This window comes from Budorcas taxicolor, chromosome 13, assembly GCF_023091745.1.
Source record: "Budorcas taxicolor isolate Tak-1 chromosome 13, Takin1.1, whole genome shotgun sequence".
Classification (NCBI taxonomy): domain Eukaryota; kingdom Metazoa; phylum Chordata; class Mammalia; order Artiodactyla; family Bovidae; genus Budorcas; species Budorcas taxicolor.
Window position 1 is genome coordinate 31,248,857 of NC_068922.1, and position 15,504 is coordinate 31,264,360.

The 15,504-nt window shown below is 38.1% G+C and overlaps 1 protein-coding gene across 1 annotated transcript in view; it reads right to left on the minus strand.

Moving 5' to 3' along the window:
* The window catches only part of CUBN (cubilin), a 265,197-nt gene that overhangs the window by 229,311 nt on the left and 20,382 nt on the right, over window positions 1-15,504 (minus strand). Inside the window, exons 11-15 of the mRNA XM_052651051.1 lie at window positions 14,233-14,351; window positions 13,616-13,802; window positions 11,893-12,005; window positions 7,037-7,271; window positions 2,985-3,166 (exon numbers count right to left, since the gene is read on the minus strand). Of these exons, the coding sequence (XP_052507011.1) occupies window positions 2,985-3,166; window positions 7,037-7,271; window positions 11,893-12,005; window positions 13,616-13,802; window positions 14,233-14,351 (836 nt within the window). The remainder of the gene's footprint in view (window positions 1-2,984; window positions 3,167-7,036; window positions 7,272-11,892; window positions 12,006-13,615; window positions 13,803-14,232; window positions 14,352-15,504) is intronic.

Genomic DNA, 15,504 nt, shown 5'->3' on the forward strand with positions numbered 1-15,504 from the left:
TACAGCCTTGATGTACTCCTTTTCCTATTTGGAACCAGTCTGTTGTTCCATGTCTAGTTCTAACTGTTGCTTCCTGACCTGCATACAGGTTTCTCAAGAGGCAGGTCAGGTGGTCTGGTATTCCCATCTCTCTCAGAATTTTATTTATTTATCACAGTTTATTGTGATCCACACAGTCAAAGGCTTTGGCATAGTCAATAAAGCAGAAATAGATGTTTTTCTGGGACTCTCTTGCTTTTTCCATGATCCAGCGGATGTTGGCAATTTGATCTCTGGTTCCTCTGCCTTTTCTAAAACCAGCTTGAACATCAGGGAGTTCACGGTTCATGTATTGCTGAAGTCTGGCTTGGAGAATTTTGAGCATGACTTTACTAGCATGTGAGATGAGTACAATCATGCGGTAGTTTGAACATTCTTTGGCGTTGCCTTTCTTTGGAATTGGAATGAAAACCTACCTTTTCCAGTCCTGTGGCCACTGCTGAGTTTTCCAAATTTGCTGGCATATTGAGTGCAGCATTTTCACAGCATCATCTTTCAGGATTTGAAATAGCTCACCTGGAATTCCATCACCTCCACTAGCTTTGTTCATAGTGATGCTTTCTAAGGCCCACTTGACTTCACATTCCAAGATGTCTGGCTCTAGGTGAGTGATCACATCATCATGATTATCTGGGTCATGAAGATCTTTTTTGTACAGTTCTTCTGTGTATTCTTGCCATCTCTTCTTAATATCTTCCGCCTCTGTTAGGTCCATACCATTTCTATCCTTTATCGAGCCCATCTTTGCATGAAATGTTCCCTTGGTATCTCTAATTTTCTTGAAGAGATCTCTGGTCTTTCCCATTCTGTTGTTTTCCTCTATTTCTTTGCATTGATCGCTGAAGAAGGCTTTCTTATCTATTCTTGCTATTCTTTGGAACTCTGCATTCAGATGCTTATATCTTTCCTTTTCTCCTTTGCTTTTTGCCTCTCTTCTTTTCAGAGCTATTTGTAAGGCCTCCCCAGACAGCCATTTTGCTTTTTTTGCATTTCTTTTCCATGGGGATGGTCTTGATCCCTGTCTCCTGTACAATGTCACGAACTTCATTCCATAGTTCATCAGGCACTCTATCAGATCTAGACCCTTAAATCTATTTTTCACTTCCACTGTATAATCATAAGGGATTTGATTTAGGTCATACCTGAATGGTCTAGCGGTTTTCCCTACTTTCTTCAATTTAAGTCTGAATTTGGCAATAAGGAGTTCATGATCTGAGCCACAGTCAGCTCCCGGTCTTGTTTTTGTTGACTGTATAGAGCTTCTCCATCTTTGGCTGCAAAGAATATAATCAATCTGATTTCGGTGTTGACCATCTGGTGATGTCCATGTGTAGAGTCTTCTCTTGTGTTGTTGGAAGAGGGTGTTTGCTATGACCAGTGCATTTTCTTGGCAAAACTCTATTAGTCTTTGCCCTGCTTCATTCCGGATTCCAAGGCCAAATTTGCCTGTTACTCCAGGTGTTTCTTGACTTCCTACTTTTGCATTCCAGTCCCCTATAATGAAAAGGACATCTTTTTGGGGTGTTAGTTCTAAAAGGTCTTGTAGGTATTCATAAAACCGTTCAACTTCAGTTTCTTCAGCGTTACTGGTTGGGGCATAGACTTGGATAACTGTGATATTGAATGGTTTGCCTTGGAAACGAACAGAGATCATTGTGTTGTTTTTGAGATTGCATCGAAGTACTGCATTTCGGACTCTTTTGTTGACCATGATGGCTACTGCATTTCTTCTGAGGGATTCCATTACACATGCTAAATTACTAGTGACTTCAGCTCATGGAGATTCCTGTCTGGCAGCCATACACTTCCATTTTTATCAGTAACTCCATTATGCTCCATTTTTCTCTAATGGACTTGGGAAAGCATATTATCTTTTATCACTGCTGCAAGGGACTCAGAGACTTATGGTGGTAAACAAGATGGGAACAACATATGAATTCAATCTTCTCAATGATCTTTTCAGTTTACAAATGGAAAGCCATGTTTTTGATAGACCTACATGCTTATAGCATTTGAATATAACAAATGCCACATGTTTCCTCTTTCATATTTTAATCTTTTACTAATGATAAACTGGAGGGACAGAGGGTGACTTCTTTCTTCCCAGTGACAATATCAATACAGCCAGTAAGGCACACCCTTCAGCAATCCAAACACAATTGCTATTAAGTTATTTCTCTTCATGGAACCCTAGAGTCAACTTGTGAAACACCTTGGCAAGTTTATAGCAGACAACTGAAGATTTGAATCTGCTATGGAGAAGACACCCATTCCTGGGGGTTGATTTCATAAAATCTGCTCTTCCCATGGAAAGAAACTAGGCTTCTGGGAAATGACAGGGAAAGGCAGGGCAGTCTGTTTCCCACATTTAAATGGAACCCATAAGAAACAACAAGCTGGCATAGCTAAGTTTGGAGAGTTACCGAGAATTCCCTGGCGGTCCAGTGGTTAGGACTCCACACTTTCACTGCTGACAAAATAGGGAGTTAGCAAGATCTAGAAGTCCATCGGCTACCTATTGAAGAATAAATACATCTAACTATTGCTAACAAATTTTGGCCGTCCAAGGGCATCACTAATAATAGTTCCCTGAGTTCTAATCATATCATGATAAATTTTATCTAAATCCAGTTGTTGGACTTCTCTGGTGGTGCAGTGGATAAGAATCTGCCTTCCAACGTCGGGAACAGGTTCAATCCCTGGTCCAGGAAGATCCCACATGCCAGGGAGCGACTAAGCCTCTGTGGCACAACTACTGAGTCCATGCTCTAGAGCCCCTGCTTCACAACAAGAGAAGCCACCGCACTGAGAAGCCCACGCACCACAACGGAGAGCAGCCCCAGCCCTCCGCAACTAGAGAAAGTCCGCACAAAATGAAGACCCAGCGCAGCAAAAATAAATAAATAAAGTATTTTTTATATAAATAAGTAAATACAATGGTCTACCTCAAGATAATCTTTGCTACAGTCATCATGGTGCTCCAGGCTCAAGGTCCCAAAAGTAAATGTGATCAGGAGGTCAGGACTAGTTATCACCCTCCAGATACAATCTCTTCCTGGAGGATACTTTCCAGGATACCCTGGAGACTTAATAGAGCCATAAGTTCCAGTCAGCATACCTCCGCACTCTGAAATAAGAGGAAAAAACAACTTTATGTTTGTACGCAACTTATAATTCATGTAGAATTATCAGAGCCTTTACTGCAAGAAGAAAGGCTTTGTATAAATAACTAGGTGCAGCTTTGGACACCCTCATAAATTAAGCATGACTTTCTGTTTTCCAGTTTGATGAAGTTATAAAACCAGGAGTACCAACAGATAAATAAATGAATCACCCGTGTATCAAGCTCCATGCTTATTAGCCATTTCATGGTGATATGATTTAAAATGCAGCGCTGAACTGTCTGAGTGATGAATAATGGGATGACAGATTTATCTTTTCACTTTGAAAGAGAATAATTCCTGTACCTTAACTCTATTAAAGTATAGTTGATTTACAATGTTAGTTTCAGGTAAACAGTAAAGTGATTCAGAAAAAATATATATATACTCTTTTTCAGATTTTTTTCCATTATAAGTTGTTACAAGATATTGAATATAGTTCCCTGGCCTTAACAGTAGGTCTTTATTGTTTATCTATTTTATATACAGTAGGGTGTATCTATTGATCCCAATCTCCTAATTTATCCCTACCCTTCCCTGTTGTACATTAACTCTTAAAAATTTCTGGAACTTCTGTCAGCCCCTAAGTCTTTCAACAAACTAGATCATTTTATATATTAGAAAAGTTCAGTGCTACATAATTTTCATTTGAGAAGATTAGCAGTCTTAACCCTGAGCTACAGACCATTCATTTTATTAATGAAGAAATTCACATATCTATGGGTGGTGAACCACGTTCCCGGGAATGGAGTTGAGGAAGAATGGCATCCGGCTTTCTGAACCCACTCTACCACCTCACTTTCACTATACTCCACTAACCCCCTAAAACTGCATATCATCCGTGGTGGCTATCATATGTTACTATAAAAATAGAAAAAAAAAACCCAGAAATCTAGATATAAATCTAGACTGGAGTAAATATAAATTAGAAAAAAGTAAAGTAAAGTGATATTTCACATATACAAGTTGTGAAACTCACATAACTATGCAGGTTATTAAAAAAATTTTCACTACCAAGGCCAAAAGTGAAACAAATTTAGTTACATAATTCTCACTGTTTCTAATGAGAAAACATCTCAGTTGCTCAGAGGAAGAAAAGCTTTTTTAAAACTTAGTATCTAAAAAAATTATCATATAAGTAAAAGAAATAAAGAAAGTGCCATAAGCAAAGCAAAATATTAATAGAAAGCTAGGGAAAACATATAATGCAATGAGTTAATATCCCTAAAATGTGAAGAGCTTCTAAAAAGAATAGAGATATAAACAAAGAGTTCTCTGAAAAGTGAAAAGTACCTCCTGATGTAATTATTTTTGCAAAAACAAAACTGAATTTGATCAAACACTCCCTGTGTGCATTTCTCAACCTGCGGTGCAGGGCAGTGGGGCCCAAACAGCAGCAACAGCAACATTCTTGCTGGTGAAAGAAACAAAACTCAGAATGTTGGGCCAAGAAAGTGGCTGGGACTTGCGAACAGAGTATTACAGAAAAGGCAGCTGCATGAAAATAGCATCCAAAAAAATGTGTCCTTGGGTCCTTAGCCAAAGCCTAAGCTGAAAACACAAAGGGGAAGACTGCAGACCAACCAACAGGAAATAGGAGACAAAGCCCAAACCTCTGTGTGTAATTTGAAACCCAGACGGAGAGAAGGGAGGGAAAAAATGACAGAAGCAGAGGAGAAAATCATATCTCAAAAGATTTAGAAAAAGTATTTAATGTTTTAGCATCCATTCATAATAAGCTAGAAATAAAAGGTGATAGTTGAAAAATGTTCATAAATTCTTCGGCGAGAAGTGGGGTCTGTGGCTCTTCCTCTTGAATATGGGTGGGCTTATGACTGCTTCAAGCAATTTCTTTTTCTTTTTTTTTTATCTTTTGGCCATACCACACAGCTTGTGGGATCTTAGTTCTCTGACTAAGGACTGAACCCACACCCTCGGCAGTGAAACACAGTCTTTCTTAGCCACTGGACCTCCAGGGTATTCCTGTGACTGCTTCAGCCAGTTGAAAATATAGCAGAAATAACACAATATGATCTTGCCTGGAGAATCCCAGGGACGGGGGAGCCTGGTGGGCTGCCGTCTATGGGGTCACACAGAGTCGGACACAACTGAAGTGACTTAGCAGCAGCAGCAGCAGCAGACCTCTCAGGAAAGGTCAGTACCAGTTATGTGGTACCTGGCTGGTCCTGTTGCAATGCATATTCTGAGAGAATCCAATGCTGGAAAGAAGTTCCACTACAGGGGCTTCCACTACTAAGACCACCACAGGAGAGAGGCTACAGGTAGGCATTCAAGTCAACAGCCTGGTTGAATTCTCATCCAGAGGCCAGCACCAATTGTTAGCCAAATGACTGAGTCATATTGGATTTCCAGCCTTATTGAGCCTTTAGATGACTACAGTCCCAGCCAATATCCGATTGTAACTGCTTAAGAGGTCAAGTGACTATTGCCATGCTAAGCCCTTTCCAAATTCCTGGTCCACAAAGTCAGAAATATAATAAGATGATTAATGCTCCACAATGATAAATTTGTGTGTCATATGTTATCCAGCCATAATAATTCAGAGTGAACTTCCTTAATGTGATAAAAGTTATTTACAAAAACTTAACAGCTAAAACATGACATTTAAAGGCAGAATACTGAACATTTCCCCATGAGGTTGGAAACAAGACAGTGATACTCACTCCATCACTTTCATTCACTGTTATATTAGAAATTCTGGCCAAGCAAAGAAATAAGTCAAGGAAGAGAAATAACAGTTACAAAGATTGGCAAGAAAGTAGAAAAACAGGTTACATAACAAATTCACAGATAATATCACTGTGTATGTATAGAAATCCAAAAGACTCTACTGAAAAATGGTTAGAATTGAGTTAATTAGCAATACAGCTGGGTTCAAAACCAAATATTTTAAAATAAGTATACACAGGATTACCTCTATATATTAAAAACAAATTTTAAAAAATTTAGAAAAACAATATCATTTAACAAAATATTAAATAGCTAGGGAAAAAATTAATAAAATCTGTGGAATACTTAAGCATGGGAATCTACTAACATTGCTAAATTAGAAGGGAACTAAGTAAATAAAGAAATAGTCCATGCTCATGGATTGTCAGGGTCAATATTTTTAAGAAGTCATTTCTTCCCATGTTCATCACAGATTCAACAAGACTTGAACTGAAGCAGCAGATTGTTGAGGGAAGTTAACAAGCTGCGTGTGTAAGGATCTAGCATATTTTTGAAGAACAAGGTTAGAGGTTTTACACAACCAGATTTCAAGCTTTACTACTAAGCCAATGGGGCACAAGGATAAATAAACCAATAGAAAAGATGAGAAATTTCAGAAATAGATTCACAACTTTATTGATGAATGAACTGGAGGTTCAGAGTGCTGTTCTCACTTTTTTATATGTTAAAAAAATTCATAGTAAAAAAGTTTAAAAAATAGAGCACCAAAAACAAGCTAACCACAAAGGAACACATCATCATATGACATGAAGATAAAAAAAAGAAAAGTACTAAGTGAAGGAAGAGGCAGAGTCCTCAGTAACACTCCTGCAGTATTTACTAGTAGAGATTATAAAAATGCTGTTTAGTAATTTCATAAGGGACCTTTTAAGACTCATGCTGTTTAAACTCTTTCAGTTCACCTATATTTTATTATTTCTGAACACAAAATGGAAGGCCACTGCATTTTTGGTTTTTTTTTTTAATTTTAAAATAATTATAGAACTGAGATCTCAAAACAGCTAATGTATCCAAAAGTCTAATATTGATCAACAATTTATGTAGCCTCAAGAGCTTGCTTTATTTCTCTCCATGTTTACACTTACCTGGTAGCTGTGTTTCCCATCTTATTGTAAAGCCTCTTTCACTTCTTAAATGTTCAGAATAGAGATGAAAATAGAGGGCGTTGTCACTACTGAGGAGCTCATGAGGGGGGTTGGAGCCACAGAATCGTCCGAGCTGATGTGCTGCAGAGGAATCTCCATCGTGAATCTGAAGAAACTCGTGTGGACAGTTGTTTGTGGGTTCTAACTGAAAAAAAGTGAAAGTGATCCGCAGTACCTGAAAAAAGAAAAAAGGTCATGAGAGATTATTTTCCACTTCTATGTTAATTCTAAAGAATTTCTCCTACTAATTGGAAGCATTTCTATTGAGTCCCTTTCAAGAGACAGATCTATAATTTCCTATTACCTAATTATCCACAAACATGTATGGCAATTCTATATATTAAGTGAAACGTGTTAAAAATTGCTTAGACTTAACTTCAGCTAATATCAAAAATCTCAATATTAACAAGATGGACTTGTAATGGCTTTACTGAGGTACAAAGAACTGTACATATTTAATGTGTACAGTTTGAGAAGTTTGCAAATATGCAAACACCTGTGACACCATCAATGGAGTCAATATAATAGACATAACCAACAGCTTCCAATTTCCTTCTCTCTCTCTCTCATTTTTCCTCTCTCTCTCTTCCTTGTAAGAATATAGCATGTGATCTACCTTCTTACATTTTGAGTGCACAATGCTGTATTGGTACCTATAGGAACAATGTTGTATGGCAGAGCTCTAGAACATATTCACCTTGTGTAACTGAAACATTATACCCATTAAGTTATTGTTCAATGGGTTAATGAAATAGATTTACCTAGATTTCATTAATCATAAAGTTCATTAAACAAAGTCACTCCAAAGGTATAGCTAAGAGTGCTTCCAAATCAATAACATATAATATGACTATCTACCTTGAATTAAATTTAACTGACTGATAAATAGCCTGCAGCCTACTCGTAATTCATCAGTGACCCCCAGCGATGCTGATTCCTTTGTTGTTGCTCAGTTGCTCAGTCATGTCAGATTCTTTGAGACCCCATGGACTGCAGCACACCAGGCTTCCCTGTCCATCACCATCTCCCAGAGTTTGCTCAAACTCATGTGCATTCAGTCAGTGATGCCATCCAAACATCTCATCCTCTGTCGTCCCCTTCTCCTCCTGCCTTCAATCTTTCCCAGCATCAGGGTCTTTTCTAATGAGTCAGCTCTTTGCATCAGGTGGCCAAAGTATTGGAGTTTCAGCTTCAGCATCAGTCCTTCCAATGAATATTCAGGGTTGATTTCCTTCAGGGTTGACTAATTTGATCTACATGCAGTCCAAGGAACTTTCAAAAGTCTTTTCCAACATCGCAGTTTGAAAGCATCAATTCTCTGGCAGTCAGCCTTCTTTATGGTCCAACTCTCACATCCATACATGATTACTGGAAAACCCAGAGCTTCGACTAGATGGATATTTGTTGGCAAAGTAACATCTCTGCTTTTTAATACGCTGTCTAGGTTGGTCATAGCTTTTCTTCCAAGGAGCAAGCATCATTTAATTTCATGGCTGCAGTCACCATCTGCAGTGATTTTAGAGCCCAAGAAAAGAAAGTCTCTCACTGTTTCCATTGTTTCCCCATCTATTTGCCATGAAGTGATGGGACTGGATGCCATGATCTTAGTTTTTGGAATGTTTTTAAACCAGATTTTTCACTCTCCTCTTTCAACTCCATCAAGAGGCTCTTTAGTTCTTCACTTTCTGCCATAAGGGTGGTGTCACCTGCATATCTGAGGTGATTGATATTTCTCCCAGCCATTTTAATTCCAGCTTGTCCTTCATCCAGCCAGGCATTTTGCATGATGTACTCTGCATGTAAGTTAAATAAGCAGGGTGACAATATACAGTGACGTACTCCTTTCCCAATCTGGAAGCAGTTCATTGTTCCATGTGTGGTTCTAACTGTTGCTTCTTGACCTGCACACAGACCTCTCAGGAGGCAGATAAGGTGGTCTCATATAAGTTTCAGAGAAGGCAATGATAACCCACTCCAGTACTCTTGCCTGGAAAATCCCATGGACAGAGGAGCCTGGTAGGCTGCAGTCCATGGGATTGCGAAGGTCGAACACGACTGAGCGACTTCACTGTCACTTTTCACTTTCATATTCGTTTATTGTGAATCAAAGGCTTTAGTGTGTCAGGGAAGCAATAGATGTTTTTCTGGAATTCTCTTGTTTTTTTCTATGATTGGACATTGGCAATTTGATTGCTGGTTCCTCTTCCTTTTCTAAATCCAGCTTGAACATCTGGAATTTCACAGTTCACATACTGTTGAAGCTTAGCTTGGAGAATTTTGAGCATTACTATGCTAGCATATGAAATGAGTGCAAATGTGTGGTAGTTTGAACATTCTCTGGCATTGCCTTTCTTTGGGATTGGAATGAAAACTGACCTTTTCCTGTCCTGTGGCCACTACTGAGTTTTCCAAATTTGCTGGCATATTGAATATAGCATTTTAACAGCATCATTTTAGGGTTTGAAATAGCTCAACTGGAATTCCATCACCTCCACTAGCTTTGTTCATAGTGATGCTTCCTAAGGCCCACTTGACTTTGTACTCTAAGATGTCCAGCTCTAGATGAGCAATCACGCCACTGTGGTTTACCATTGTGATAACCATTGTGGTTATCTGCATCATTAATATCCTTTTTGTATAGTTCTTCTGTGTATTCTTGCCACCTCTTCTTAATATCTTCTGCTTCTGTTAGGTCCATACTTCTTCTGTCTTTTATTGTTCCCATCTTTGCATGAAATGTTCCCTTGGTATCTCTAATTTTCTTGAAGAGACCTCTAGTCTTTCCCATTCTGTTGTTTTCCTCTATTTCTTTGCATTGAGCACTGAGGAAGGCTTTCTTATCTCTTCTTGCTATTCTTTGGAACTCTGCATTCAGATGGGTATATCTTTCCTTTTCTCCTTTGCCTTTTGCTTCTCTTATTTTCTCAGCTATTAGGGGTCTCTGAACCTCTCAAGTGATACCCAGCCTGGATGGATGGCCTAGGATGTAGGCCTGTATAACGGGTATTCATCTTTGGTGTTTGGATGTCATTAAGGGATGAGAAATACCAAGAGCAGACATCAGGGAAAGGTACTATAAAGAGTTCTGAGTATGCAAGTAGGTGAGAATAAACATATAAATATGTCTCCAAGTTAAAATGTTAGACTGCGCAGACCTGAATATAGTAATATGACTAAAGAAACATGAAAGATTTTGTGCCGACAACCTCATCTGAAACAGCCAAACTATCAGAAGGTGATTGTTGAAAGAATCTAATTTATGATCTAAAACCACCACAGCATTCAGCTCATGAAAAAGGGAATCAGGATGTTTTTGAAATGCTACGCTAGGGTACTTTTAACATCTCTTACCCAACATTACATCATTTTTGTCCTTGAAGCCATTTCAATGAAAATCAAATAAATGTTTATAAATTGAAGTATCCTTATTTCAATATTATATAAACTGCATTATGTAAACTGTGATGGGGATAAGAAAATTCACAAGAATCAAAACAGCATAAAATTTTTTTACAAGCTCACAAGAAAAGAATTAAAATTTTTTCACAAAATGATTTTTTCTTGAAAGAAACATGTTTTCAATGTCAGGAAACAGAATTCATGAAAACTAAATGGAAGGAAGGAAATTCACATAACATACCCACTGGGAGATCAACTTTGGAGTTTACTCTATTGTGGGATCACCAGACCCCAAAGAATCCTTGCTCAAGGGAAAAAATATTTCTGACCTTGACAATGACCTCTGCAACATTAGTTTGCTGGGAAAAGTTAATAGTATTTCAAGGGAAAGCCTCAGCTAGTCAGACATACAACTTTACTTTAATGAGTCCATGAGGTGGTTGAGAAATAAATATTTGGAAAAGTCTGAATAATGCTGGAGATAAAAGCACTAAAACCTTGGGCTAGGATCTTAATTTGAAGACCATCTGCCCACCAGTCCAGTCACTGGAGTCGAATGGCCTGGGTTCAGGTCCCTGCAGGCCACTTAAAGACCTCATACCCTTGGACAGACGTCTCAGCTGCTCAAGGGTAACTGAGGTGATGGGAGTTAAAATGCAATACTTAAACATATGTAAAGCAATGAACATAGCACACTTGGAGAGTGTGCTATCAGAGAAGACTTGGATAAGGAAACCATCTTAACAGCAGTCCCCATTTTGGCATAATGATCAACATAACATTGAATGATCACTACCAGTTTGGTGACAATGTGACTTTACAAATGGCTGACTTGCCGTCAGCCAACCCATGTAAAGAAGGGTCTGTACTGGACAAAGCACAGGCTTTGAAAGACAAACTTGGCTTTAAAATCCAACTAGTCCAATTACCAGCTAAAGAGTGTTTTTAGAAACACTGCAAAGTGCACAGTTCAACTTCTTTTCCTCTGCAGTGTGTGGAGAGTCCCTCTCAGGGATGAATAGAAGCTTTTCCAATTACTTAGCTTCTCATAGTTTCCATTATTTCATCTACACAAATGAGGATACCAATACTTCAATTAAAAGAGCTAGTGTAAGTTTTCGAGAAAGGTATACAAAATACTTAGCCCAAAGCCTGATACTTAGAAAGTCTTCAATATTTTGTTGTTCAGTTGCCAAGTCATGTCTGACTCTTTGTGACCCCATGGACTGAAGCATGCCAGGCTTCCCTGTCCCTCACCATCTCCCAGAGCTTGCCCAAGGTCCTCAATATATGATAGCTGAATTATCATTATATGTAAAATAATGTAATATACACATGTAGTACATATTCATACATATAAATGAAACACAGGAGTGGCTGGGAGACGCTGTATTTACCTTTCCCTCTTCAGTTTGGATAACCCAGAAGCAGTTAATGTCATGAGCATAAGCAACATCAGGGCTCACGAAGCTGAAGCTTCCATTCATCCCCGAGAGGGACTCTCCACACACTGCAGAGGAAAAGAAGTTGAACTGTGCTTTTCAGAGACGTTGGAAAGGAAGAGGCCAGGCAACTCCCACTCTGCCCCTGAAGCCTTTAGAGAGTCTGAGTAATTCATGTTGGAGACAAAAGCCTGCCATTCTTTCTTCTCATTGGTCTCCTTCTTCCTTCAACATCTACTCAATTCCCACCTTGTGCTCAGAGTCCAGCTTACATGTCCTCATCTCCACCTGAGTTTCCCTGCCTCTCAGTGTTTCCTCTGGCCCTCATTCCCTCTGTGTCTGTAGCACCTGACCCCACACAATTTAATTCGTATCTTTAATTCTTGTCTCCCCTCTGCCATATCAACTTTGTCTCCTCAACTGGAAGAAACGCTCAAAGTAGGTGGAGACTATTTTATTTTCTGTTTCCTTATTGTTCCACAGGGCCTACCAGAGTCCTAAACACACAATAAAGCCTCAGTAGATGTGCTGATTGAAATCAGGAGGAATGAGGCACAGGAGGAGAGGTCAGAAGAGGTTTATGGAGAAGGCTGAATATGAAGACTTCCTTGGGGACAGATACATTCTGATGGGAAGCAAAGAAGGATTTTGGAGAGGTTTGGGGAGATAAATTTTCCAAATAAAGGAACACAGCAGAAATGTGGTGGCACATGGCATCAGGAGATAAGAAAAGCTGTCTGGCTTGAAAGGGCATACTTTTAGGGAACTAGTGAAGAAGAGATTAGATGGTTAGGGTGAGGCTTGATTGTAGAGAAAGACTGAAAAACAGTCTCCCAGGTTCATTTGCAGTGTAATATTAACTTTCATTTCACTAGATGATTTGCATGTTATCTAGTAACCTTCAGTACCTTCATTTGGCATTTGGAGGTATACATGGTTTTCTCCATTTTAAAAATAAGAAAACTGAAGTTCAGAAATTAAGCTACTTCCTTGAGACTGTGGCTACTAAATGGAGAATCTGAAAAACCCAAAAATGCAGAATCCAAAGGTTGTCTTCTTTGTGCTATAATTTAATCTTTTATATCATTTTAAGTTTAAATGTCTTTATCCACAACTAAACTCCTTCAGGGCAAAAGCTCTTTTATATATTTATAAGATATATACATATATATTTTTCACATATACTCCTTTTGTATTCCTCAGTATGCTAAAGACGTTTTTTTATTTTAAATTTAAAAAGCAAACAAAACAACCAAAAAAAAAAAAAAACCCACCTAGTCTTGATCTTTATTTAACAGGCAAAAGGGAGCCACTGTATATTCTAGAACAGGAGAGTGACATGAGTATCTGCAATATTCCAAAGAAATGAAATGGCTGCTATAGAGAAGACTGTCCCTTAGAAAACTATAATAACTTAGTATATTTTGCTTTCAAAAGGGACATTATGAAAATGGAAAATATTAATGTTTTCTTTTATGAAAAGATTTGTATGGCTTAAGTTGAATTTGCCTTATCTTACTTTGTGAATTTCAAACCATTTCTGCAAGGGAAGACTTAGTTCTAAACCTTTGAGCAACCGAACATGAAAGCAGGTTGTTCCGTGGAAAAGCTACAGCAGGACTCAAGGATGACACTTCTAAACTGTGAGCATCTGTGGTATAAGAGATGTTGAGTGTACCTTCCTGGGGAATGTGACAGAGAAATCCAGTCCAGAAATGTGTGCATTCACAACTGAAAGCATTAACGCCGTCCACACAGGTTCCCCCATTCAGACAGGGGTTGCTCAGACACTCATTGATGTTTTCTGTACAGTTGACACCAGTCCAGCCTGATTCACACTTACAGACATAACCAGAGACTGTTTCCTGAGGAAAGAAGAAACACCATGTCACAGAATGCAGGGACAGACAGTAACCATGACCCAACCTAAGTAATAAAGAACAGCATGCTACATATTTCAAGGGGAAGGTGTTGAACCACAAGCATCTTCCAGGAGCCTAACTACTAATTCATTTAAATATTAATTCTAAAGAATAAGAAATTAGATGTATTTGGGTCAAACTGTAGGCTTTGTTTTACTGCTTTGTAAATCACTGAGAGAAAAAAATGAACTCATTGGTTTTTCCTGGGAACTAAAGTCATTACCCACCTTTTATCTGAAAGCTATTGACAACTCTTTATCTTAAGCTTGAATCATTACCTTAAAACTCATAAATCATAGAAAACATATTGCACAGAAGTGAACTAAATTTATTCTCCAGCACTCAGTTCCCTTAGGAAGAACAAAGGACTCACAATGCATTGTCCGTTTACACAGGGCTGACTCAGGCAAATATTACTGAGTTGCACACATCCATTTGGCCCATAACCATTTCCAGTATATCCCGGAAGACAAGTGCAGAGAGGTAAGAAACCTGTTTGGAAATAGAGATGGAAATGTAAGTACAGGTCCAGGAAGAAAACTCAGGCTCTGTGGTCTAGATAAGGAATCCTCAAAGTCTGCACATACCCTGGGGCAGACAAGGCAAAGTGTGAGGTGAAAAGACTTAGAATCTTTTTTTCCCCTAGTTTTTAATCTTAAGAATAAGAAAGACAGGACACATTATCAATACTTTATTTACAGATTGACACTGGTGCTGTCAGTCCGTATGTCATAGTCCTGAGTTGTGTAAAAAAAAACGTGAGACCCAGCAAGGGGAAAGGGAGTTTCCTATCAAGGAGGGGTTGGCAGCAGGAAAGAGCATTCCTGCAATGATGGTATCTGTACACATACTGAGCCCTAGAAATACATATCATTATAAAAGCTCCATTTATGGATGAAGACAAAGCACAGAGAGATTAAGTGCCTTGATCACAGACCCATAGCTAGAACATGGTGGAGCCAAGGGAAAAATGAAGTGCAATCTTCTAGAATTCAACTCCTAACCACTTCAGTAGGCTGTTAATCATTTAACAAACACTTAAATAGTCATACATATATATTTAATATGTGCATACATACACATTTATATTCTCTCATATGTGAGATATATGTGACATGTGCATATATGTGACAAGTTAGTAAAATAAAGGCAGTATTTTGAAATAGCATGAGATATGATATATAATTCAATAAATGGAATTGGAGACACCTATTTGGACGAAAACATTAAACTAGATTTCTATCTGATGCTATAGATAAAAATAAATCCTGAAAAGATCAAAGATTTTAATATTAAAAATAAATGAAAGTAAGAAGGACCATATGTCAACACTTGACTGAAAGAGTTTGGTAGGGAAGCCCAAATTCTAAGAGGAGAAATGCTAAAATGAAAGATTTACCTTTCTGACCACATAAAAAACTTAAACGTCTAAATAGAAAACACTACCATAAAATTAAAATAAAAACCACATGCCAAGAAAAATATATATAAAATATAAAATAATGAGATAATATCCTCATAGTACAAAATGAAATTTCACGGATCAGTAAGATAGCAGATGAACAAAGGACCTTAAAAAAATTAAATGGCTAGTAAATATGTGAAATTTTTCATTATTTAATTAGTACTAATCAAAGTTTTTTGA